Source organism: Myxocyprinus asiaticus, chromosome 9 (assembly GCF_019703515.2).
Source record: "Myxocyprinus asiaticus isolate MX2 ecotype Aquarium Trade chromosome 9, UBuf_Myxa_2, whole genome shotgun sequence".
NCBI classification, from domain to species: domain Eukaryota; kingdom Metazoa; phylum Chordata; class Actinopteri; order Cypriniformes; family Catostomidae; genus Myxocyprinus; species Myxocyprinus asiaticus.
The window spans coordinates 33,467,036-33,494,107 of record NC_059352.1 but is presented as its reverse complement, the minus strand read 5'-3'; the positions used below and the strand labels follow the sequence as shown (position 1 = coordinate 33,494,107).

General features: G+C 38.0%; 1 protein-coding gene across 1 annotated transcript; it reads right to left on the bottom strand.

The window, feature by feature from the left end:
• On the bottom strand, positions 1-26,826 carry LOC127445748 (U3 small nucleolar RNA-associated protein 6 homolog). The gene is made up of 19 exons (XM_051706017.1): positions 26,600-26,826; positions 26,401-26,485; positions 16,598-16,639; positions 16,328-16,420; positions 16,177-16,224; positions 15,995-16,058; positions 15,751-15,869; positions 10,004-10,081; positions 9,797-9,878; positions 9,618-9,699; positions 9,237-9,412; positions 9,054-9,133; positions 7,356-7,433; positions 7,033-7,212; positions 6,197-6,277; positions 5,877-5,986; positions 956-1,022; positions 801-873; positions 1-700 (listed from the first exon to the last, which is right to left on the bottom strand). The coding sequence occupies exons 1-19, from the start codon at positions 26,689-26,691 to the stop codon at positions 546-548; spliced, it is 1,785 nt and encodes a 594-aa protein (XP_051561977.1). The 5' UTR covers positions 26,692-26,826; the 3' UTR covers positions 1-545.
• Between the last annotated feature and the right edge of the window lie 246 nt (positions 26,827-27,072).

The window sequence follows — 27,072 nt, the reverse complement described above, 5'->3', positions numbered from 1 at the left end:
AGTCAAATACTACTCAATCTCAGTAACCAGCCACCCAAAAAAAAAATAATAATTTCCGCTGCACAGCTAGTTAAAATATACCTGCTCTGTAATAGGAAAACTAATGTCTAGCTTTATAAGGTATAGTACTAGCATTTCATGTTTCTTCAAAACATTAAGACCATGCAGGTCAGTGCATTCTGACTGTGAATCACCGTTACCTACTACTGATTACATACTCTGGAATTTCACATTTACTTGTCTTGTTAGTTTTATTTAACTTTTTTTTAGGGGTGCGCTGGTGTAAGCAACTTCCTGCACAAATACAAAGCAAGCATTTATTTAACATTTTATGATAATAACAATGTCATAAAATTTTTATTTTTGGAATAACAGGAAAGAACAAATGTGTGTACACCAACATTTCAAAAGGCAAAACATTAAGTTCCTTTACGGTTACAACATAGGAATTTGGCTTTTGAAAGAGAAATCCCTAAAACTATCAGCCACTTTGTACTCCATATATGAACAATACAGAGCAATATGTTGGAAGGTTCACGCTGGTCCTAGATATGCCCTGTCTGCAGCAGCGTATACTTGGTTGTGAAATGCTCAACACTTTCACCCTCCAAGGTCTTAACAGCCCTCCAGTGGAGCTTCCCGCAGTTCTCTGGGTTTCCGTACCTGCCCAACTCTTCCTTGATGTAGTCCATCCAGAGATCTAGAGGATCAATTGTTTTTGTTGATCAGTGAAATATACTACTCAACAGGTCTAAAAAACAGAGATGCCTATTCAAAGGCTCCCATTGAATCATACTAGCCTTCATCTGAGGAGCCGAACTCACGAAGTGCACGCTCGTAATAATCTCTGAGGTTACTCATTTTTGGGGTCTCCTGGAAGAACAATACAGATCAGCAATGGGCTATGTGGTAAATGCATATATTTTTTTTAGGCAGCTATCACCATCACTCTCACCTGCTCTTTTTCAATCTGAACCATCTTCATGAAGAATAACTTGGTGAAAGGTCTGTGTTCATGTAAGCTGAAAAGAGAAGATAACAGATTATTAGAAAAGAACCTTGCATTTTCCTTGTTTATGGATACAGTGGCAAGAATAAATGTTTGAACCCTTTGGAATTAGCTGGTTTTCTGCATTAATTGGACATAAAATGTGATAACTTCAGTCACACATACCGTTAAATATTTGCAATGCTGTCGAAAAAGTAAGTGAACCCTTGGATTTAATAACTGGTCGATCCTCCTTTGGCAGCAATAACCTCAACCAAGCGTTTCCGGTAGCTGCGGATTAAACCTGCACAATGTTCAGAGGGAATTTTGGACCATTCTTCCTTACAGAACTGCTTCAGCTTAGCCATATTCTTGATGTCTGGTGTGAACGGCTCTCTTGAGGTCATTCCACTGCATCTCAATTGGGTAAAGGTCTGTGCTCAGACTGGGCCACTCCAAAAGGTGCATTTTCTTTTTTTGAAGCCATTCTGTAGTGGATTTACTTTGATGTTTAGGGCCATTGTCCTGTTACATCACCCAACTTCTACTGAGCTTCAGCTGGCGCACAGCCATCTAGGGCTGCAACTAACGATTATTTGTACGATTATTCAACTATTCGGGCGATTATTGCAATGACTAATCATTAGCAATTAATCGACTGTTCAGCTTGTGCCTTGACTTAAAAGGTTGTATTAAACGTGCTTACTAACAATAAAGAGGAAAAAATCATCTTTTAAAAATACCTCTAAATGACATTCACTGAATTAAAGGGAAAAAAATACATAGTTTAATTTAGTAACAAATTCACTGCAAAAAAAACTTAAAAAAAAAATTAATATATATCTAAAGTGTTTAGTCTTGTTTTCCATTTAAGAAACATCTAAAAATTCTTAAAACAAGATACACTTACTTGAAGCAACACAAGATATTTAGACAAGCTTTCAGAGAATGTATTTTGAATATAATTTTCATTTGTTCATACTTCTACCAATGCAGTAAAGTCAAAATATACTTGTATTCAATATATATTCTCAGAAAAAAAGTCTAAAAATATCTATATAATTTAGCTGCAGCAAGCGTGCGCAAAGGAGCGCATCAGCCGGGTGCAGTTTCAGTCTCTCCCCCTTTGATTGGGTCACTTCACGCGACTCACAGAAGAGGCACTGACAGCACACAGAAATGCCAGTTTCGGAGTTTGTACTTAATTACAGGACCTGCTACCTTATTATTTGAACTTTAATAAAGGATGCATTAAAGATATAATGCCGGGGTTTTTGATTTCAAGATGCTCGACATGCAAGTTTTGCTTAAGTGGAATGGCAGCTCTGGCTCCGCTTCATTTCAAAACGACAGTGCTTCTGTATTTACTTATTGTGTTTTTGTATAATTTCCTGATACTTTGTGATCTACATCACCTTATCTGTTTGGAAAGTTTGGATTGCTTCTGGACTGTGAGCTGTGTTTTCTTCCTCTCCTCAATCAGGCGCGAGCTGCAGTGCTCCTCTCGCTCGCCATCACTAGTTTCATATGATATCACGTAATGTTAAATGAGATCAAACGACTATTCGACAATGAAAATTGTCAACATTTTTTTTTTTTTATTGTCGATGTTATCGATAAAGTCGACTAATCGTTTCAGCCCTACAGCCACCCTGACATTATCCTGTAGGATATCTTGATAAACTTGGGAATTCATTATTCCCTCGATGATGGCAAGTGGTCAAGAACCCAAAGCAGCCCCAAATCATGGTGCTCCCTCCACCATACTGCACTGTTGGGATGATGTTTTCACTTTGGTATGTGGTGCCCTTTTTACACCATACGTAGTGCTGCGTGTTCATCCCAAATAATTTAATCTTAGTTTTATCAGTCCACAAAACATTTTCCCAGTAGTGTTGTGGAGTGTCAAGGTGGTCTTTGGCAAACTTCAGGCACGAAGCAATGTTTTTGTTGGAAAGCAGCAGCTTCCTTCGTGGTGTCCTGCCTGTTTAATGTTTTCCGTATAGTAGACACATGAACAGAGATGTTAACCAGTTCCAATGATTCCTTCAATCTTTGTCTGTCACTCTAGGGTTCTTTTTTACCTCATTAAGCATTCTGCAGTGTGCCCTTTGAGTCATCTTGGCTGAACGGCCACTTCTAGGGAGAGTAGCCACTAGACTTGCCACAATATCATAATTTTCACACTGGTGTGGTGTTCACGTTCAAACCAACTAACACCAGTATTACTGCTGGATGGACGCCAAGTAGTACTATGGGGTCATGTTTGTTAAGTAATAGCCTACACAATAACGCAAAGCAGCTAGATTTCAAACTTGGATCTTTATTTTTTATTTATTTTAACTAAAAGCTCAAACTCAAATGAAATAAAATGTTAAAATGTGTTGTTCAACTTTTTGAAAGATGGCTTTTCAACAGCTGTGAAGGGCAAAATCTCTTTGGCAACGAAACTACTTCATCCATGCATTCTCTCCATCATGGGCTACCGGTCGGGCATTTCGTTGTCCGGGCAAATACATCAACATTAAACCTGCAACAACCCACAATGAGTGGTGTTTTATTATCTTTCATCCCAGGACCCAGTTTAGCTGCTTTGGAAGGGTAATCATTTTGAATGTGTGTGAATACATTTGTTTTGTTCCCTCCTAGGGCTGGGTGATATGCTAGAAATATGTTCACAATATTTTATAAAAAAAAATAAAAAAATATCACTATCAAATTACATCGTCAGCCCCCCCAGCTGAGGGATCGGTGAATATTCTTGCTTCGTAAAAAATGAAAAACTTAAACCAAAGACATTTCTCATTTGCATTTTCTAAATTGCACTTCAAACGAAACGAAAAAGCAATTAAAATAATGAAGTGGTCAAAAATAAAAAATAAATAAATAACCACCTTTCCATTTACCATCAGGCAAGTATCCATCTATAACAGCAGGCAGGAAATTACTAATATATATTAAGATCTAAAAACAATTATACATGTAAACATAATTATAATGATGATAATAATCACTGAAATATAAATCATGGTTCAAGGTGAAAGTGTTTTTGTATTATTTTATGATTTAAATCAGAGATGTATAGGCTATGCTATATAAAGTGACCCGGCAGAGTTGCGTTCACCATGAACTGCTCTGTGGAAATAAAGCGAACTGAACTCAAAGCACCTCCTGAGCTGAGGTCATTTGCAACGTTCTCAAAGACGATACTATTCTTGGAAAAAAAAATAAAAAAAATAAAAAATAAAATTCAGAAGACTGAAACAAAGAAAGAGTGAGAACCCTTTACATATGCATGTTCCACGAGACGGCATGCCTCCGAACAAACAGCGTGTCAGACATGCGCATAGACGGCTTTTCTGTCATCTGTTCTTAAAAATACAATAAAGTGTGTTTCTTCAAGAGCGTGTCTGTGTGTCTAACAGCATTTCTTGTGTCATTCCGAATCTGAGTCGTCTTAAGTTTACACACCATGCACATTACATTCGCTATCTGCAATTAAACATCTTCTGTCTGTGCACGTACTTTGCTGCCTGTGTAATTTGATACGTTGGTAAAGAACATCTGGCTTTCAATGCGTTATTTAGGTTCATTCATCATGGGTCGCAAACTCTTCATTAGGCAACTATTCTTTATTTAAGGCTATTCTATTGATATTGGAAGTTTCCCCCTTTTACCCGGTATAAATTTTTACACCGGTGTTGTCCCTTGTACCAAGTAAAACCGGTAACACCATACACCGTGGCAACTCTAGTAGCCACAGTACTAAATCGTCTGCATTTATAGACAGTTTGTCTAACTGTGGACACATGAATATCTGAGATCTTAAAGATATTTTTGTAACCCTTTCTAGCTTCATGCAAAGCAGCCATTCTTGATCATAGATCTTTCTTGTGAATAGCACAGTCAAAATGTTTGAGTGCTTTTTATAAGTCAAAGTAGCTTTAACCCAAACCTCCAATCTCATTTCATTAATTGGATGCCATGTTTGCCAACTCCTGACTCTAATTAACTTTTGCTGACATCATTAGCCTAGGGGTTCACATACTTTTTCAAACCTACACTGTGAATGTTTGATGTATTCAATATGTAAAAGAACAATACAATAATTTGTGTGTTATTAGTTAAAACAGATTGTGTTTGATCAAACCAGATTTTAAGACAAATTTAAACAAATGCAGGTAATTCCAAAGGGTTCACATACTTTTTCTTGCCACACATATATACATATATACACACACACACACACACGGCCAAAAGTTTGGAATAATGTACATATTTAGCTGTTTCGGAAGGAAAATGGTACTTTAATTCACCCAACTGATCACAAAGTATAGTCAGGACATTACTGATGTAAAAAACAGCACCATCACTATTTGAAAAAAAGTAATTTTTGATCAAATCTAGACAGGCCCCATTCCCATGTAACCCCATTGAGTTTTGTGGGATCAGCTAGAATGTAAGGTGCATGAGAAGTGCCTGACAAAACAGCCACATCTATGGCAAGTGCTACAGGAAGCGTGGGGTGAAATGTCACCTGAGTATCTGGACAAACTGACAGCTAGAATGCCAAGGATCTGCAAAACTGTCATTGCTGCACATGGAGGATTTTTTGATGAGATCTCTTTGAAATAGTTTGAGAAGTTCTGAATTTTTTCAAATTGTAATAGTAATTTTTCACATTATTAATGTCCTGACTATACATTGTGATCAGCTGAATGCCACTTTGGTGAATAAAAGTACCAATTTCTTTCCATAAGAGCAAAATCAGTACATTATTCCAAACTTTTGACTGCCAGTGTGTGTATAGATAGACAGACAGACAGATAGACAAACAGATAGATAGACAGATAGATAACCATAATGAATGGCTCTGCTTGATATGTACCTTATAAATGTTTTTCTGGCCCTTTTGTAGCCACCAGTTTTATATGACCATTCAAGGTATTTTTCCTTCATGGAAGATGATACTGCAGGAACTGGAGACAAAAGCCCTTTCTGGAAGTAGAGGAACATGTTAAGTGAGAGTCATTTTAAATTAATATGACTTCTAAAGCAGTCTACAAATGTAACAAGTTATGGAATGAGGGCTATAAAAAAGCTCATATTAGGACTGAGTAGAATGCCTGTATATTCGCCATCATGGTGAAAGTTATCAGGACTGGTATTGAATCAGATTTAGAGCAGACATATCAATTTAGATCCTACCTGAAAAAAGGCCTCTGTTTCCTCTGGTGTCTGTGAAGTCACGCTCCAATCTGCCTGCAGCTGCCATATGGGCAGAGTTTCCTGTGGAGTATATTATACACAGATTATTACAAGGCTCTCTGGATTACTTGATTCTGATTGGTTAATTGCAGCATTCCAGATGGAAGTATTTTTGTATAAAGTCTGCTAAACTGTACAATAGTGGTATGATTGACCGTTGTCCCATGCAATGATTTCATACATAGCTGTGCTAGTTTCATGTCTCTCTCACTTTCTTCTTAGGTAATATAATTTCAATCAATATTTCATGTCCGCTTGTTTATTTATTTGATTTGTTTAATAAGCAGGATAAATGTGCAGTCAGCCAGTCATAAAAAAAATAAAAAAATAAAAAAACACAACTGATAGCAGCTCTGACTGATGGGCGACCTGAAACTATTTTGACTTTATAAGTAGCCATTATAAAAGAATAAACCAAGGTGTGAAAGCCATTGAGAAATGAAATGGGATAGTTTTAAAGTGCTGATATCACTCTTCAGCCTCATGTACCTGTGCTGTGAGATAAATGGCCTCTTTGTGGGGTTATGTAACTGTAGGATTTATAATACTGCAGACATGCTACACTTGCTGTTTTATCAGAGTGCTGAGGACAATAAATGTGGAGAACTGCGCTATGTTAGCACAGAAGACAACACTTATCGCTCAATTATAGTATTGTTAGAAATGTATTATTATTATTATTATGTTGAAATTCATTTATTAGAGGACTAATTAGGAAACAATCTGCTGTTGGAGGAAGATGTCCCACTTAGAAGCAGCTGTGACACAACAGTTACCTTGGGATTCACATGTTTCAGAGCTTCCTGGAATAGATGTCCCGCCTCTGCACTTTCAAGATGGACCAATGTCTGCAGGCTGAGGTTCCACATCTCCACTGATTGGCTGAAGCGCTGGATGGCTGTGATGGCGATCTGCGTAGCAGATACTTTATCCCCTGCTGACAGCAGGACCTGTAACTATTTTTTTTTTTTTTTTTGTGAGGGGATGAAAGTGGCCTAGATTACTACAGCAGCACCAAAACGTAACCCGCTGCTGTATAAGATTTGCAAGGAGAAGCCGTGTGCTTCAATAAGATGCCAATATTAATTATATACATTACCCAGCTCTTGTAGAATGTCTCTTGAAGAAGCCTGGCATCATGAGCACTCTGTAAGACTCGGAGTAACCGTTCTTTTCTCTGAAAACATAAACAGTCAGGCAATATACATGTCAAATAACTGGATCAGCTCTCTTTTACATTAAGGTAATGCATATTAAAATTAAAACACATTAAACACATTAAGCTTTGTCTCAATCAGGACCTTGGAAGCTCCTATCTAAGAGTCATACATTCAAGTGGGAAAATTAAATACACAATGAAAAACAGTAAAAGCGCTCTCTGTTTTTTCCCCTCTATGTGCTCGGAACTTGTAATTACAATATTTCCGATTACACAACAAATATAATTGAACAGCCCAGGAGACCATCAAAAAAAAAGAAAAAAAAAAAAAAAAGAAAACGGTCAGGGATTCATGGTGTATGATCTGATGGTATGCTTACAGTGGAAGTGAACTGATCAAACCAACCTGAGATAAAGGGATAGTTTACCCAAAAATGAAAATTCTCTCATCATTTACTCACCCTTATGCCATTCCACATGTGTATGACTTTCTTCTACAGAGCACAAATGAAGATTTTTAGAAGAATAATTCAGCTCTGTAGGTCCATTCAATGCAAGCAAATGGTGACCAGAACTCAGAAGATCCAAAAAGAATATAAAGCAACAAAAGTAAACCATATGACTCTTGTGGTTAAATCCATGTCTTCAGAAGCGATATTATGAGTGTGGATAAGAAACAGATCAATATTTAATTCCTTTTTATCTATAAATCTCCACCTTTGACCAGCCCCAACAGTAGGTGGCTGAATGTTAAAGTGAAAGTAACTTACACACCAGAATGTGGAAGTGAAAGTGAAGATTTACATAAAAAATAACTTAAATTTTGATCTGCTTCTCACCCACACCTATCATATCACATCTGAAGACATGGCTTTAACCAGTGGAGTCGTATGAATTACTTTTATGCTGCCTTTATATGATTTTTGGACCTTCAACAATCTGGTCACTGCTCACTTTCATTGTATGGACCTACAGAGCTGAAATATTCTTCTAAATATCTTTGTGTTCAGCAGAAGAAAGTCATACACATCTGGGATGGCATGAGGGTGAGAAAATGATGAGAATTTTCATTATTGGTTGAACTATCCATTCAAGTGAGTGCTAAACTGAAATGTCACCATATCAATCAACGTTCCAATCAAAATAAACCATAAATTCATAAATGAACCAATACCAAGAAAGTTAGGGTCATTTGTCTAATAGAGCAAAATGAAGGATAGTATTACTAACAGCCAGCTAATAATGAGGTTAATAAAGTTCCTTAGACATAAATCAGTTTTGATTAAGGATTGGTTGTTTGTATGACTAATTGTTATCACCAATATACATCTGGAATAGACTGTAGTGTTCCTGTTGCACAGGTTGGCACAGAATTGAAAGAGGATGGATGAGAACCTTAAGTATTGATTATTGTTTAGCCTTATGATTTTCCCAATTAAGTACAACCATGTTTAATGTGCCTTTAACATGTAAAGTGAGTATCATACTGGGGTTATGAATGTGTGTTCTTTATGTATTTCATAACAGGATTTATAAAGAAGCATCTAAATGCCCAAATAATGTAAATTCATGATATTCTGGTGAAGCGTGAAAATCTCACCATGTGACACCCTTCTAAAACACCAAACAGTTCACTACCTTCTCTTGAAGTTCAGTGACATTTGTCTTCCTCTTAGATCTCTCAAGACAGAATGTGACATAGCACGTCCACATGGCCTCTGCAGAAATAATTACACATCAGAAAGCAATTTTCCTACTACTAGAGCTGGGAGAAGCCAATCATTAAATGCAAGCTCTGAAATGAATGTTACATCATGATACCGGTATTAAGGTTCTTTAGAGCCTCTTCATAAACGACACAGCAGCGCTCTTCTCTGCGGTCTGTATCCGAGGCCCTTCCTCTCGCTGACTGGAGCTCAGGGGCCACTGCAGCATCCATTTCTCGCTTAGCGATGAAATCCCACATCAGACAGTCTTCATTATACTGACTCTGCAGCCTGAACACAAACAGCATTCAAACATCACCTTCTCTGAATGGAAGAGGTTCCTTTGTGACAGAATTTAAAAGGGGCCTTTAAATGAAACTAAGAACAGCTGAACATCATTTTAAGGTGATCTAAAAACTTGTAAGAAATTAAGAAAAAACAGTGTCTGAATAACAGAAGAAAGGAGGTTAGAGAGAACATGGAAAAGGCTTTTTACTCTTGCAGTATGGTGTCCTGTAGCTCCTTCGTGAAGTCAAAGATAGCAGCAATCTGTAGCAGTGACAAGACAAATGCAGCCCCTGAGGAGAAAAGGCAGAGTTTTAGCCCTCGACTGATACAGAACCTGAAACAGTTGAGTTGAATGGTTCAGTGGAATTAAGCCAAGTGAACACAGACCTTTAATTTTTTGTGTAGCATCTCTATACACCACCTCAGCCAGTTTACCGCTCAAGATCTCTGGAGAAAACTCATATTCCCTCTGAATTTTGAGAATATAAACATTGTTATTTGCTTTTCAAATGTCAATTTTTTATCACAAATTAATATATTCTCTCACTGATACCGGCAAAAGGCTTACCGTCAATCTATAATGTATTAACCTACCACATCTATTTTAGCTTGTTCCAACTCCTGCTGCTGTTTCCTCAGTTTCTCAGCATGCATAAGCTCCATCCGGAAATACTGCGCACATACACAACATAGCACAATCTTATGGCATGAACAACAGTGTGTAACTTTCTTATTACAACCGACTGACACATTACTAGAGATAGTTCACTCAAAAATGAAAGTTCTGTCATCATTTGCTTAAAAAAAAAAAAAAAAAGTTGTTCCAAACACACATGAAATTCTTTTTTTCATGGAACACAAAAGATTTTAGACAGAATTACAGTCTCATTTTGGGGTGAATTTTGGAAGAATAGTTTGAATTATTTGATTTGATCGTAATTAGCAACTTAATTTCAGTCAGTTCATTACACAAACTGATTGTGTGCCTTCAGGAGACTTGGAATATAGAACATCAGTCTACTATATTAACAACTTTAAAGGTGCACTCAGTAATTTTTTCCTCAAAAAAAAAAAAAAAAAAGTTTAACTCGTAAAGACATGAATTGTAATTCTGCTATATATGTAGGAAATCACATTAAATTGAAGACTCATTATCAGTCATATAAGTAACTTCATCAAAGCGGTTTTATTCTACATGGAGAGGGTCCACACAAAGTATCATTTATTACTTTAAACCTTTCTACAATAACGCCAGTACTGCCTATGGTGTTTAAGCCCCGCCCTTTAAGGAGCAAAGCTGACCGGTATAAAAGAGGGCACACAAACACTATTCCTCAGAATTTTCTTCCTTCAAGACAGCGATTCATCTCTCATCTAGAAGCCTTCTACTATTTCGCCCTCGACATACACGAGTCAACGGGTGGAATCTTCACGGCAATGAGAAGACTCTCCGCTCCCCTGCAGTGTTCCGGTGAACATTTACTCTGCTTCGCTGCTTGGCGCTTCGCTGGTGAAAGGGCCGCTTCAGCATCCTGATTCTCCACAGTGCTTCGGCAGGAGTTCATAAGCTATTGTTGATATTGTGCGTGTGTGTGTATATATATACAGGTGCATCTCAATAAATTAGAATGTCGTGGAAAAGTTCATTTATTTCAGTAATTCAACTCAAATTGTGAAACTTGTGTATTAAATCAATTCAATGCACACAGACTGAAGTAGTTTAAGTCTTTGGTTCTTTTAATTGTGATGATTTTGGCTCACATTTAACAAAAACCCACCAATTCACTATCTCAAAAAATTAGAATATGGTGACATGCCAATCAGCTAATCAACTCAAAACACCTGCAAAGGTTTCCTGAGCCTTCAAAATGGTCTCTCAGTTTGGTTCACTAGGCTACACAATCATGGGAAAGACTGCTGATCTGACAGTTGTCCAGAAGACAATCATTGACACCCTTCACAAGGAGGGTAAGCCACAAACATTCATTGCCAAAGAAGCTGGCTGTTCACAGAGTGCTGTATCCAAGCATGTTAACAGAAAGTTGAGTGGAAGGAAAAAGTGTGGAAGAAAAAGATGCACAACCAACCGAGAGAACCGCAGCCTTATGATTGTCAAGCAAAATCGATTCAAGAATTTGGGTGAACTTCACAAGGAATGGACTGAGGCTGGGGTCAAGGCATCAAGAGCCACCACACACAGACATGTCAAGGAATTTGGCTACAGTTGTCGTATTCCTCTTGTTAAGCCACTCCTGAACCACAGACAACGTCAGAGGCGTCTTACCTGGGCTAAGGAGAAGAAGAACTGGACTGTTGCTCAGTGTTCCAAAGTCCTCTTTTCAGATGAGAGCAAGTTTTGTATTTCATTTGGAAACCAAGGTCCTAGAGTCTGGAGGAAGGGTGGAGAAGCTCATAGCCCAAGTTGCTTGAAGTCCAGTGTTAAGTTTCCACAGTCTGTGATGATTTGGGGTGCAATGTCATCTGCTGGTGTTGGTCCATTGTGTTTTTTGAAAACCAAAGTCACTGCACCCGTTTACCAAGAACTTTTGGAGCACTTCATGCTTCCTTCTGCTGACCAGCTTTTTAAAGATGCTGATTTCATTTTCCAGCAGGATTTGGCACCTGCCCACACTGCCAAAAGCACCAAAAGTTGGTTAAATGACCATTGTGTTGGTGTGCTTGACTGGCCAGCAAACTCACCAGACCTGAACCCCATAGAGAATCTATGGGGTATTGTCAAGAGGAAAATGAGAAACAAGAGACCAAAAAATGCAGATGAGCTGAAGGCCACTGTCAAAGAAACCTGGGCTTCCATACCACCTCAGCAGTGCCACAAACTGATCACCTCCATGCCACACCGAATTGAGGCAGTAATTAAAGCAAAAGGAGCCCCTACCAAGTATTGAGTACATATACAGTAAATGAACATACTTTCCAGAAGGCCAACAATTCACTAAAAATGTTTTTTTTTTTATTGGTCTTATGATGTATTCTAATTTTTTGAGATAGTGAATTGGTGGGTTTTTGTTAAATGTGAGCCAAAATCATCACAATTAAAAGAACCAAAGACTTAAACTACTTCAGTCTGTGTGCACTGAATTTATTTAATACACGAGTTTCACAATTTGAGTTGAATTACTGAAATAAATTAACTTTTCCACGACATTCTAATTTATTGAGATGCACCTGTATGTAACTAAAAGAGCCGCTTACGTGTCCGCGTCTTTTTAAAGATGTCGTCCCATGAGTGTTCCTTATGCGAGAGACATATCCCGCCGTCAGATCAGCATGAGAGCTGCATTCACTGTCTGGGCCACGCCCATGCAGAGACAGCTCTCATAGATACAGACTGCTCTCACTATAAGGGCATGAGTCTCAAGACGTTTCACTCGCGAATCGCCCTCGTTCTGAGGGACGATTCAGCCTCCCATGCCTTCCCACCCGCCTCTTCTGTGACTTCCAAGGGATCACATGAGGCGGCACGGTGGGGCCATGAGGTCGAGCAGGTGTGGACCTCGTGCAGGCACACGCCCCGCAAGCCCCTTAATCTCCATATACTGCATCAATGTGGCTACATTATGTGCGTGACGAGCTTCGGCCCTCTGGAGCACACGACCGTGTCACGTTCGGTGGTTCTGACGCTGGGGATGTTATGTCTCTCACTGCATCTGGCGAGTAGTCAATAGAGGACGCTGCCACTCCTTCCCCCAGCGAGGGCGTGGAGCGTACATGCGCCACTGACAAGGAGATGCTTTGCATCCTTTCAAGGGCGGTCGAAGAGTTCGGCCTCGAGTGGTCTCCTCCAGAGGAACCTGAATACACCGACGCATTGCAATCTGTGGTCCAACCACAGGATGTGCCAATGTTGCACACAGAGATTCACAGCCTCCTCGCAAAAAACGCGATAGAGACTGCCCCAGACTGCGACACACATACAGTGGGATTTATAGCCATTATTTCCTCGTTCTGGAGAAGGACGGCGGGCTTCGGCCCATTCTAGTTCCGAGACGCTTGAATCGCGTGGAGCCTCGGGCGCATGCACATTTTCAGAAGGAATGTGCGGACCACAGATGCATCCAACACAGGTTGGGGCAGGCTAAAGCCTGACTTTCGACACCTGGACAGATGCAAAACGGGCGTAGCATGTCAGCCGCCCGGAGCTACTGTCTGTCTTTCTAGCTTTGAGAGCTTTTAATTCCGACATCGTCAATCACCACATTCTGATTAGCTCGGACAACACAACAGTAGTGGTGTATATAAGTCACCAGGACACGCTGGCCCACATATGGCTGGCGAAACGCAAGTATGCGTTTCCCCCAGTGCGCCGCCTCCATTCTGTCATCAAAGACAAAAACAAAGTCAGAGTGGACATGGAAACAGTTCCATTAATTGTGCCGAAATGGCCCAATCAGTCCTGGTTTCTGGAGATGGTAGAAATATTGGATGGGCCTCCATGGGAAATACTGCTGAGGAGAGACCTTCCGTCTCGAACACAAGGCACGATTTGGCAACCCCAGCCAGAGTTGTGAAGCCTACACGTGTGGTCTTTGAACGAAGCACAGCGGACAAGCCAGAATTGGCTCATTCGGTTATGAACACCATTTTACAGGCTAGAGCAGTCCACGAGACGCCTTTACGCACTAAAATAGAATGCGTTCACTTATTGGTGCTTTTCACATGGCAAAGACCCAGTGAACTGCCCCATACCTGAAATTGGTACATTTCTTTAAGAGTGATTGGACGTAGGTCTCACTCCGTCAATGCTCAAAGTTTGTGGCAACTATATCTGCGTATCACGCACCTTAAGATGGCACCTCTATAGGCAAAAATTATTTAATCATAAAATTCCTGAAGGGGGCGGGGCGGCTACATCCCCTAACCCGGCTATAGTCCCGACTTGGGACCTAACTTTGGTCCTAAAATGTACTCGCGGGGCCTCCCTTCAAGCCTCTGGACTATATTGAATTGTGTGTGCTTTCTCTTAAGACTGCATTACTGCTGGCTTTGGCCTCAGTAAAACGGGTCTGTGATTTGCAAGCACTGTCAGTTGACAATTCATGTCTGGAGTTTGGTCCAGGTCTTTCAAAAACCTCTGTCAAACCCAGGAACCCTTCAGAACGCAGGTGGTTCACCTTCAAGCCTTTTTCCCTCCTCCATTTAATTCGGATGAGGAACAGTCCTTGCATTTGTTATGCCCTTTGCGAGCGCAACACACATAAGTTGAGCGCACCTGCCAATTCAGACTATCTGACCAGCACTTTGTGTGCTATGGAGGATGCACGAAAGGAATGTCCATCTCCAAGCAAAGACTTTCTCACTGAATCGTTGATGCAATCACCCTGGCTTACGAGTCGCAGGGTGCATATATTTTGCAGAAGGATGGTCTTCTCAAAACACATTCGCAAGGTTTTACAACCTAGACATAACGTCTCTCATAGCAAGTCATCTCTGTCTAGAGCGCTTGCCATTTCATTGGCCAAACATATACTTAAGTCCTTCTTTTTTAAGTATGGGCTCCCTGTCTTTTTACACAACCGCCTGCATATAGACCGTTGTACTTCACAAAAGTCACAGGCACTTTCATTACAAATAAACTTCCTTCCCTTCTGGGTTCATGAAGGGATTAATTCATACTATATGACCATGGTTCATATATATATTCTGAGCGTTCCCCTCCTGGCTCACCATGAAGGTCATTCACTTGCGGCATACTCATGTCGATCACTGTCCCGCGATACTGCCGCATCATGTTCCCTCTCTGGGAAGGTTATGTCGTGTAGTGCAGCGTGATGGGAATCTGTTCCCCATAGTGTCAGCTTAGTGACACAATGTCAAGTGTCCTAAATCGTAAGAGAACTTCTCGGTTACGTATGTAACCTCGGTTCCCTGAGATGAAGGGAACGAGTCATTACATATGCTGGCCGCACTACGGACTCGGGTTTTTTATGGTGCATGCAATGCTCTCTTTGTGCTCTTAGTGATGCAATGTCTCGTTCCATTCATCTCAGGGAACCAACATTACATACATAACCGAGACTACTTTAAATTATGCTACATCCAAACAGCTAGGTGTCAGTGTAAGTCCAAGATGACACAAAGACAAAAGTTACTGAGTGCACCTTTAAAGTATTTTAATTTTTTTTTTTTTTCTGGAGCTTCACAGTCCGGAGTCACTATTCACTTTAATTTGTCCTTTCATGTTCACAGCCAGCGAGCGAGCGAAAAAAAGAAAACATATGGGATTGGGGCAACATCAATAAATAAGGACAGTATTTTTATTTATGGGTGAACTATTCCTTTTGTTCAGGATTAATACAAACAAAGAGAAGGAATTTCCTCACCTCCTGGTAGACTTTCTTATTTTCAGGATGAAAGCGCAAGGCACGTAGGAAAAGATGACGGGCACTCTCTGAAGAGTTCCTGTCTTCCAACTCACACTTAGCAGCCATTATCCACAGAGCTAAAAGAATAGGTGCACTCATTTTATTTTAAGTGATCTGGCCATCTTTTTGACATTTCATAAAGTGGCACATTTATTTACCATAATAGCAGTAACAATAAATCTATTAGGTAAACTCTGTTTACCTGGTTTGTCAGGATGGATAGCTAACATAGATGACAAAACCTTACTAAGCTGAGTCTTTGTACCCTGGGTCAAAGAAGAGAGGAACAAAATTGAAGTTTTCTTAAAACCTACTGACAATCATATTATAACATCATGGACAAATTAACATTCATTAATTGGTTTTATTAATAAATTCATATACCCATTTCTTATTAAAGGCAACCATAGAAAGCCAGAGCTGTACATCCTCCTACAAGAAAAAAATTATTGAAATAATCTGTTAAGTTAAAGTTTAATGTGAAATAACAATGTCTAAATAAGAATGAAGAACGAAATTTAGCATGTTGTCTTACCTGCCATTTTGTTGTAGCCCTTCTGAAAACATTGTTTATGCGATGAATGACGGGAAACTCGATTTCCTCCCGTTTAAAATGGTAGCCAATTCTCTGTAAACATGACAATAAAGTACAATTCAGGCTAACAGGATTTGTCTTTTGCCATTGTATAATACCAAAATTACCTGACTTGACCTTTAGTACTTTTACACCTAAAAAGCGGATAACTTTTTTCCCCTCAATAATACTTTATGTATTGCATAATTAGGAAAGAGTGGTTCTACTCACTGATCTCCTCTTCTTGATGAGCTCCAGGACATTTATTTCATACTGATGAAGAAAAACGCCATTCAATTACACTTCACATGTCAATGTATTTGGGTAGTTGACATGACAATTCAAGCAGTGACAGCAATGTCCTGCAGTGTGACAAGCTTTAAATGATCTAAAACGTCTTCAAACAGCATTTTTCTAACTCCTGTATTATTATTAAACATCAGTCTTTATAAGCCTATTTAGAATATTACTTTAAAAATGTATTTGTCACACGAATTAAGTGAACTGCAAAATAGCTTAAAGTTGACCAGTACTCCGGCCAAGCCAGTCACGGTTCAGAATTTCACTGGTCAAGCCAGCCGTGATTAAAATCCATTTGTGCGCCTATTGCGATAATTACGGTAATTTGCGGGAGGAACAGAAAGAGGTGTTTTCTGACTCCTGTTCACTGGATAGAAGAGCAAAACTTACTATAACAACAAAACAAAAAAAATATGTTTATTAGGTGTTGGTGTTCATTAATATATTTTATTTAGCCTATGTGAAAGGTGTATGGTTTTGAAGACTTTTGAATAGGGCTTTATAACAGCAGTTTGCTGCATTAACATTAAATAATGTTATAAATTAAACATTTCTACCAAGGATCTCTCAATGTAAATGTCATTAATATGTACCTTGTAAAAAACTTTTACATTTGTAGAGTCCTGTAGAAAAATCAATCATCTTTATATATAGACAGACAGACAGATCAAATATGAAAAATTATCAAAACTATCCTGTTTGAATCACACTATCAAAATATTAATAAAAAGCCTATTTACTTTTTCACTTTGGACTAAGATGGATGTAGTCAACAAAAACGTCAAAGAGGTAAGAGACCTGTATAAAGGTGATTTAAAAAAAAAAGGAGAAAAAAATGAAGGCCCATTTCTTGCAAGGGACCTCCCACACTAAACTCTCAATATGAAGCACATTTACTGTGTAATTTTAGAATAAAATGCATCCAAATTTAATACAAGGCTCAAAGAAGTCTGTATTTTTCTCAACTTTAGAGACCTGTAGAAAGGTGAATTCAAATAAGTAGAAAAAATGAAGGCCCATTTCTTGCAAGGGACATCCCATGCTGTCTGAACCCTCAATATGAAGCATATTTACTGTGTCATTTGAGTAAAATGCGCCCAAATTCACCAAAACGTGCAAACACATTTGTGATTTTTCATGAACTCAGAGACCTATAGAAAGGTGAATTCAAATAAGTAGAAAGAAATGAAGGCCCATTTCTTGCAAGAGACCACCCACACTATCCAAACTCTCAATATGAAGCATATTTACTGATAAATATAGAGATATACAAGTTGAACACTTCTTGCAAAGGAACTCCTACACTATCAAAAGCCTTAATAAAAAGCCTATTTACTTTATCACTTTGGACTAAGATGGATGAATTCAACAAAAATGTCAAAGAGGTCAGAGACCTGTAGAAAGGTTATTTAAATGTGCAGTATGTAAGATTCAGAAACCCTTGTTATTAATGACACCTGTGGCCGTTAAGTGAACACTCACACTCCATGGGACGCGAGCGAGCATGACCAAAACAAAGAGACTGAACCTGATTCACCGGCATCAAGCTGACAGATAAGGTAGCATAATTAAAATTACACAGTTATGATTGTTTTACCACAAATTTTGAGATTGTATATTATATTTGACTCTCCAGTGCTGGAACAGGGCTAAAACAAAATGTGGATATAGGTCTGACTATGTGAGACTGTAGTTTGAAGTAAACACTTTTCTTTGCATGATACATTGACTGCATTTATACGATAGCCTATGTCGGCGTTAGCTAGCTAGCCAGCTTTATCAATAGCTGTTAGCTAAATTTGGTGGATGATGACAGTAGCTGTTTATAAAATAGACTGTACATTATAAATATGTTGACAATTCAGTATTGATGTGATTCCGTCACAACTAACATTTTGATATATCGATGCGCTATTGTTTTATAATAATAGATTGTAAATATTTTCTGTATAACCAAGTTACATTACACTAATGAATGGAGCTTTTTGCATTATCTTGAACATTGTCTAGCATTCATTTCATGTGTTATTGTAGTTTACCTTGCTGAATAATTACAGATTAACATTATGTCAGTTACTGTGAATCAGCACACCTGACATTTAGTATAAAAAGAAGATCGTTGAAATTATTTGAAAGTTACGAAGCAAGGTAGCTTGCAATTCACCAGCGTTAGCAGGCAAGGTCAAGTTAGCTAAAATGACACAGATCAAGCCTTATGGCACTATATTTCACATGGTCTGCAATTATGTAAGCTTACCTGTCCAATAAGAAGAACGCCAATTCAGGGTCGGTTCTGATCCCCAAAACCAAACGAAGGTCCCTCCAGGAATCAAACGTCCTGCCGATGTTCACTCTATAGTTTTCGCTCGACAACGATCAAGTTCCCGCTTGGCCAGATGGGATTCAGTAAAAAAAATATTTTTTAAAGTTTGTGTAGGAGTCGGTGTTGTGTTTGGAGCCAGCCATTTGCTGGATTCCATCTCTAAGATAATAATACCTTGTGTTGCAGACTGTATGTTGACACTGTTAAATAGCGGAAGCAGTGAGGCAAGGCACTTGGGAGCGCGCAAAACGTCACATCCTTTGGATTTTCCAGGCAAAAGCGACCCGCTCCCTTCGCATGAAAATCAGTCTACAGGCTTTAATAGGCAACCTAGGAAGTCCGGGAAGGGCTCATTTTTTTAAGTTGCGTTACAAGCCGTTCACACATTGGCAAAAAAAAAAAAAATATTGCATCTTTAAAAAAGTTGAAAAAAAATGAAGGCCCATTTCTTGCAAGGGATCTCCCACACTATCTAAACTCTCAATATGAAGCACATTTACCATGTCATTTGAGTAAAATGCATCCAAATTCAATAAAAGGCTCAAAGAAAAATGCATTTTTCTCATTTAGAGACCTGTAGAAAGGTAAATTCAAATAAGTAAAAAAAAAAAAAATGAAGGCCCATTTCTTGCAAGAGACCTCCCACACCATCTAAACTCTCTCAATATGAAGCACATTTACTGTGGCAATTTGGAGAAAAATGTGCCCAAAGTCAATACAAAGCTCAAAGAAATCTGCATTTCTCAATTTTAGAGTCCTGTAAAAAGGTAAATTCAAATAAGCAGAAAAAAATGAAGGCCCATTTCTTGCAAGGGACCTCCCACACTGTCGGAACCCTCAATGTGAAGCATATTTACTGTCATTTTGGAGTGAAATGCGACCAAAATCACCAAAATGCGCAAATACACTGTGATTTTTCTCAAATTCAGTCATATAGAAAGGTGAATTCAAATAAATAGAACAAAATAAAGCCAATTTCTTATAAAGGACCTCCCACACTGTCTGAACCCTTAATATGAAAGCATATTTACTATGTCATTTTGGAGTGAAATGTGTCCAAAGTCACCAAAATGCGCAAATACACTGATTTTTCATGAACTCAGAGACCTATAAAGTGAATTCAAATAAGTAGGAAATATGACTGCCAATTTCTTGCATATTTATGCAAGCATACGGTGCATCTGGAAAGTATTTCACAGCGCTTCACTTTTTCCACATTTTGTTATGTTACAGCCTTATTCCAAAATGGATTAAATTCATTATTTTCCTCAATTCTACAAACAATACCCCATAATGACAACATGAAAGAAGTTTGTTTGAAATCTTTGCAAATTAAAAAAAATAAAATTAAAAATAAATAAATAAAAAATAAATAAATAAATAAATAAATCACATGTACATAAGTATTCACAGCCTTTGCTCAATACTTTGTTGAAGCACCTTTAGCACCAATTACAGCCTCAAGTCTTTTTGAGTATGATGCTACAAGCTTGGCACACCTATTTTTGGACAGTTTCTCCCATTCTTCTTTGCAGGACCTCTCAAGCTCCATCAGGTTGGATGGGGAGCGTCGGTGCCCAGCCATTTTCAGATCTCTCCAGAGATGTTCAATCGGGTTCAAGTCTGGGCTCTGGCTGGGCCACTCAAGGACATTCACAGAGTTGTCCCAGAGCCACTCCTTTGTTGTCTTGGCTGTGTGCTTAGGGTCGTTGTCCTGTTGGAAGATGAACCTTCACCCCAGTCTGAGGTCCAGAGCGCTCTGGAGCAGGTTTTCATCAAGGATGTCTCTGTACATTGCTGCATTCATCAATCCTTCGATCCTGACTAGTCTCCCAGTTCCTGCCGCTGAAAAACATCCCCACAGCATGATGCTGCCACCATCATGCTTCACTGTAGGGATGGTATTGGCCAGGTGATGAGCGGTGCCTGGTTTCTTCCTGGCATGATGCTTGCCATTCAGGCCAAAGAGTTCAGTCTTTGTTTCTCATGGTCTGAGTGTCCTTCAGGTGCCTTTTGGCAAACTCCAGGTGGGCTGTCATGTGCCTTTTACTGAGGAGTGGCTTCCATCTGGCCACTCTACCATATAGGCCTGATTGGTGGAGTGCTGCAGAGATGGTTGTTCTTCTGGAAGTTTCTCCTCTCTCCACAGAGAAATGCTGGAGCTCTGTCAGAGTGACCATCGGGTTCTTGGTCACCTCCCTGACTAAGGCCCTTCTCCCCCGATCACTCAGTTTGGCCGGGCGGCCAGCTCTAGGAAGAGTCCTGGTGGTTCCAAACTTCATCCATTTACGGATGATGGAGGCCATTGTGCTCATTGGGACCTTCAATGCTGCAGAAATTTTTCTGTACCCTTCCCCAGATCTGTGCCTCGATACAATCCTGTCTCGGAGGTCTACAGACAATTCCTTGGACTTCATGGCTTGGTTTGTGCTCTGACATGCACGGTTAACTGTGGGACCTTATATAGACAGGTGTGTGCCTTTCCAAATCATGTCCAATCAACTGAATTTACCACAGGTGGACACCAATCAAGTTGTAGAAACATCTCAAGGATGATCAGTGGAAACAGGATACACCTGAGCTCAATTTTGAGTGTCATGGCAAAGGCTGTGAATACTTATGTACATGTGATTTTTTCGTTTTTTATTTTTAATAAATTTGCAAAGATTTCAAACAAACTTCTTTCACGTTGTCATTATGGGGTATTGTTTCTTTTGTACGAATCTTTAGGGATGCCATGCAGATTATGCTCAGACTGACCAGGAGCAGCTCACCATGGCAGTGCTCATTAAGGTGTAGGAAGAACAACAAGAAACACCTGCTGACATTGGCATTGTAATCTACGGAGTGAAGGTTTGTAATAAACTGATTTCTGTTTCTTCTCTTGTGCCCTGCTTCTTCACTCTTAAAAATAAAAGGTGCCAGGAAGAACCAAAAAGGGTATTTCGCTGTGATGCCAGAAGAACCTTTTTTTGGTTCCTCAAAGAACCTTTGAGTGATGGATTCTTTAAAGAACACATCACTGAAAGGTTCTTAGAGGAACCAGAAAAAGTTATTCTATGGCATCACAGCAAAACACCCTATGGTTCTTCCTTGCACCTTTATTTTTAAGAGTGTTGGTTTGATACATGTACTCAACCTGGCTTATCCAAAACCTCATCAATTGCCAATAAATTGTTCTACAAACTGCTCTTGCAGCTTGAAATGCATAAGATGTCTGAGCTTGCTGTAAAGATGATTGTATATATAAAAATGTGTGCAGTTGTTTGTTTGTATGCAAGTATGGGTCTAGTTGGATGTAAGAGCATACTTGTATTGTTTTCTGTAAGAATTTTTCTGTTTGTAAGAATGTGTCTAGTTGTATGTCTTATTGCATGGTTGTGAGAATTACCTTATTATTCACCTTGATTGTGCAAGGGTAACCATGCTAAACACCACCAAGCTGTTCTAAAGAAGAACTAAAGCTGTTCTGTTTGATATTGTTCTATTATTTAAATTGCAAAAGGAAATTGTGTTTGTAACACAACAGAGAACTTCACAGTTTATAAAAAAAAAAAAAGTTTTATTTACAGCATTGTTCAAGTTGCTACAGAACATGAACAATTGTTATTCAAATTTAGAATTTTTTATGAAGGCAAATATTTTATACACAGTGAATGATACATATAGACCAGTTGTTAAGTGTGGACCTAAACTTTGTGAATGTTTTCTGCAAGAAATAAAACAAATTGTTAATACAAATAATTGTTTTTAAAATGCCATATCTGAATTGCTTATGTTTTAACCTAACATAAGTTTCGCATTAATGAAGTAAATTCATTATATTTTACACACTTAAAAGTACATTTAGTGGAAAATAATGCATTCAATCTAGCCACATTAATAAGGTTGACATTTTCAAGTTATGCAGGTAAAGTAAATAATTTGGAAAAAGTAAATTTAAGTTGATTTGAAGAAAAAAATAAGTTAGACAGATGTAAAATATTTAAATTATTATGGTATATATTAATTATATATATTATGGGATTGACTGAACTCAAAGCATTAAAGTGTGTTTGGCCTATTATAATCGAGTAAAAAAAAGTGTGTGTGTGTTATCAGTTGAAGTAATTTAATTATGTTCAGCCAACTGTTCACCTATATTTAGTAGAACATACGTTTTATTATTCTTATTTGGGGTCAAACACCAAAGGTGTGCAGAATCACATTTTTTCAGTTTGCTTTCCACAGCTACAGTGGAAAAGTTACAATCTTAAATGTCATATTTTGTCATATGCCATGGGATATAGATGTTTTTTCCCCCACATACTCTTTATTGCCAATGTGTCAAGGCCCCACGGCTTTAGTATTTAAGCTTGTGTGTGTGTTCCTGTGTGGGGGTGGGGGGCATAAGTGCATTTGTATATACTGTATATGTTTTTTCCCCCCTTATTATAAAGTATTATTATACTTTAGACTTTGATATTATATTACTTATTAAAATCATTATTTGAACATGGAAGTCAAACTTTTTTAATTTTCAACTGTCAATAATTTCACTAGAAATTGTGTTAAAAGAAAATGTATTACATAAATAATACAAAAAAAGCACTCCAGATAGTCTTGCTAGGGTGTGTTTATACACAATACAAATGTAAAACTGCATCTTTGATAAACATGTATAATTTAGATGTATTAGGTTCCTTGAACCTTCAGAGATGTTAATCAACTCCAGAGCATTGCCTTGTGTTTTCTTGATAATTTCACTGAAAATAAAAAACTGCTTACTTTGTTCATCTTTAAAGCTGAAGTATGCATTTTCTGCACCACATAGTGCCACCGAACGGAATTGCAAAAATCTTAAATTTCAAAACAGCATTCTGACCCTATCTGCTTTTGGTTGAACAAATAGATAGTCCTGCCCCCAACTCACGCTATTGGTTGAGTCAGTGTTGATGGGTATGGTCTAGAGGGTCGCCCAAAACAAACGGGAAATTTCATAGCACCAAAGAGATAGTGTTTACAGTGTTTGAGAAAATTAACCAACTAATGGCATACTTATAGCTGTCTCTGCATATTAAGCTAGAATAGGAGAAATTAACTGAACAATGAAAAAGGTACATAGTTAAGCTTTAAGGGAAAAAAAGAAAAAAAAAACATGTAAGGATGTAACCTGCAGGAAATGGTTGTGAACTCATTTAAAAAATAGAATTTGTGCACAGTAAATTGTTCAAATTCATGTACACTCTCGTAATGAAGAATCCAGTAAAAACACTAGCCAATAGCAAAAAGTGTTTTAATTTACGTTGCATTGGGCTGTGACCCTGTGTGTCCCACATGATGTAGGCGGTGTTGAGACCACATGACACTATCTACATTACTGACCCTTTTTGTATTTATTTGAAATCATAATTCTACAGATCTCCAAATTCAAAATAGCAATGTCTTTGCACGTTTTGGTTACTTTGGATGCTTTTTACTCCATTGCCACAGTAAATGTGCTTCATATTGAGATTTTAGATAGTACGGGGGTATTCAGACACCTTTCTACAGGTCACTAAAATTGAGAAAAATACAGATTTACAGATGTATTGAATTTGGATGCATTTTACTCTAAAATGACAGTAAATATGCTTCTTATTAAGGGTTCAGCCAGTGTGGGAGGTCCTTTATTAAAAATGGACCTTAATTGTTTCTACTTATTTGAATTCAACTTTTTATAGGTCTCTGAATTTGAGAAAAATCACAATGTATTTGCGCGTTTTGGTGATTTTGGATGCACTTCACTCTAAAATGACAGAAAATATGCTTTATATTGAGGGTTCAGACAGTGTGGGATGTCCCTTGCAAGAAATGGGCCTTCATTTTTTTTTCTACTTATTTGAATTCACTCTTCTATATGTCTCTGAGTTCATGAAAAATCACAATGTATTTGCACGTTTGTGAATTTGGACGCATTTTACTCCAAAATGACACAGTAAATATGCTTCATATCTATACTCTCAATATGAAGCACATTTACTGTGGTAATTTGGAGAAACATGCGTCCAAAGTCAAAACAAGGCTCAAAGACATAAGTATTTTTCTCAAATTTAGAGACCTGTAGAAAGGTGAATTTAAATACGTAGAAAAAAATGAAGGCCCATTTCTTGCAAGGGACATCCCATGCTTTTTTTTAAATTCACCTTTCTATAGGTCTCTGAGTTCAGGAAAAATCACAATATATTTGCATGCATTACTGACTTTGGATGCATTTCACTCTAAAATGATAGTAAATATGCTTCATATTGATGGTTCAGACAGTGTGGGAGGTCCCTTGCAAGAAATGGGCCTTCAGTTTTTTTCTACTTTAAAATAAAATTAAAAAAAAAAAAATCACTTTTCTACAGGTATCTGACCTCTTTGATGTTTTTGTTGACTACATCCATCTTAGTCCAAAGTGAAAAATAAATAGGCTTTTTATTAATATTTTGATAGTGTGGTAGGTCCTTTGCAAGAAGTGTTCATCTTATATATCTCTATATTTATCCTATCTATTTATCTATATTTTATATAAAGATTAGATTTTTCTACAGGACTCTACTATATTTATCAGTAAATATGCTTCATATTGAGAGTTTAGATAGTGTGGGAGGTCTCTTGCAAGAAATGGGCCTTAATTGTTTTCTACTTATTTGAATTCACCTTTCTACAGGTCTCTGAGCTCTTTGACATTTTTGTTGACTACGTCCATCTTAGTGCAAAGTGTAAAAGTAAATAGGCTTTTTATTAATATTTTGATAGTGTGGGAGGTCCTTTGCAAGAAGTGTTCATCTTATATATCTCTATATTTATCCTATCTATCTATATTTATATATAAAGATGATTTGATTTTTCTACAGGACTCTACAAATGTAAAAGTTTTTTACAAGGTACATATTAATGACATTTACATTGAGAGATCCTCGGTAGAAATGTTTAATTTATAACATTATCTAATGTTAATGCAGTAAACTGCGGTTATAAAGCATACACCTGCCCTATTCAAAAGTCTTCAAAACCATACACCTTTCACATAGGTTAAATGAAATATATTAATGAACACCAACACCTCACAAACACCTAATAAAAGGTATTTATTTTTTAATTATAGTAAGATTCGCTATTCTATCCAGTGAACAGGAGTCAGAAAACACGTCTTTCTATTCCTACCGCAAATTACCGTAATTATCGCAATAGGCGCACAACAGGATTTTAATCGCGGCTGGCTTGACCGAGTTGACCAGTTTTAGCACTCAAATTTACACTTTCCTTCGATCAAGTTCGGGGTTGGTACCTATTTTTGGAACATGCTGCTATCAATAAAAAAAATTACATGTTATGTTCCATAGTACCAATATGTGCACATGAATAACAATACTTTAAAATAGTTTTTTTTCCCATTAATACAGACCTGTATGTATGCAATAAAGTCGTCTTTACTCGGAACAGCTCGGTGCAGCTTGTATTCCAAAGCAGTGGATCTTTTCAGCATGGATCTAATACGAAAAACGTGGCTTGTTTCAGAGTAACGACAAAAATAATCACTCGATTCTGTCTGCTGTTGTAATTTGTGTACCTTTATGTATGTATGTATGTATGGTCATACTCACTTGACTTCTTTATTGGTGAACAGACCGACTCTCTCCAGCTGCTCAAGCGCAGGAATTCTGTCCTCTATTCGCTGTTGCACAATATCAGCCATTTCAATGTTTGAGGGAAAAATCTTTATAACAAGTGTAAGATATTTATAGTTTTAGCAGAATAAGCTAAACTTGACCAGCTTCACATCCCTACACACGTGTGGAAGGGAAATTGTAATTTGCTTCATATCCGGTTGCTCGTGAGAAAAACCTCCGACGGGATCACCACTCCGATGATGGATCCCATTTGATATTGTTTTTATTTTTAAACGTTGTGCATTTCAGACAAACATTAACAATTATAAAAAATATATATATAAAGCATTTGGGTGTATTTTGCTTCATTAGGCAGTTTCGTTGAGTCACGATAGACATTCTGAGCAAGATGTGTGGCTAGTTGAGATTTCACTCTATTATTTGATTAAAATGCAATAATACGGACC

Bases quoted from the DNA above. Each gene is read 5' to 3' on its own strand.
- LOC127445748 (XM_051706017.1), bottom strand. From the start codon at position 26,691: ATGGCTGATATTGTGCAACAGCGAATAGAGGACAGAATTCCTGCGCTT. The intron at 26,486-26,599 runs GTGAGTATGACC...TTTTCGTATTAG, and splicing joins TTCACCAATAAAGAAGTCAA to ATCCATGCTGAAAAGATCCA. The intron at 7,434-9,053 runs GTAGTGAACTGT...TTATGTTTTCAG, and splicing joins TCACTGAACTTCAAGAGAAG to AGAAAAGAACGGTTACTCCG.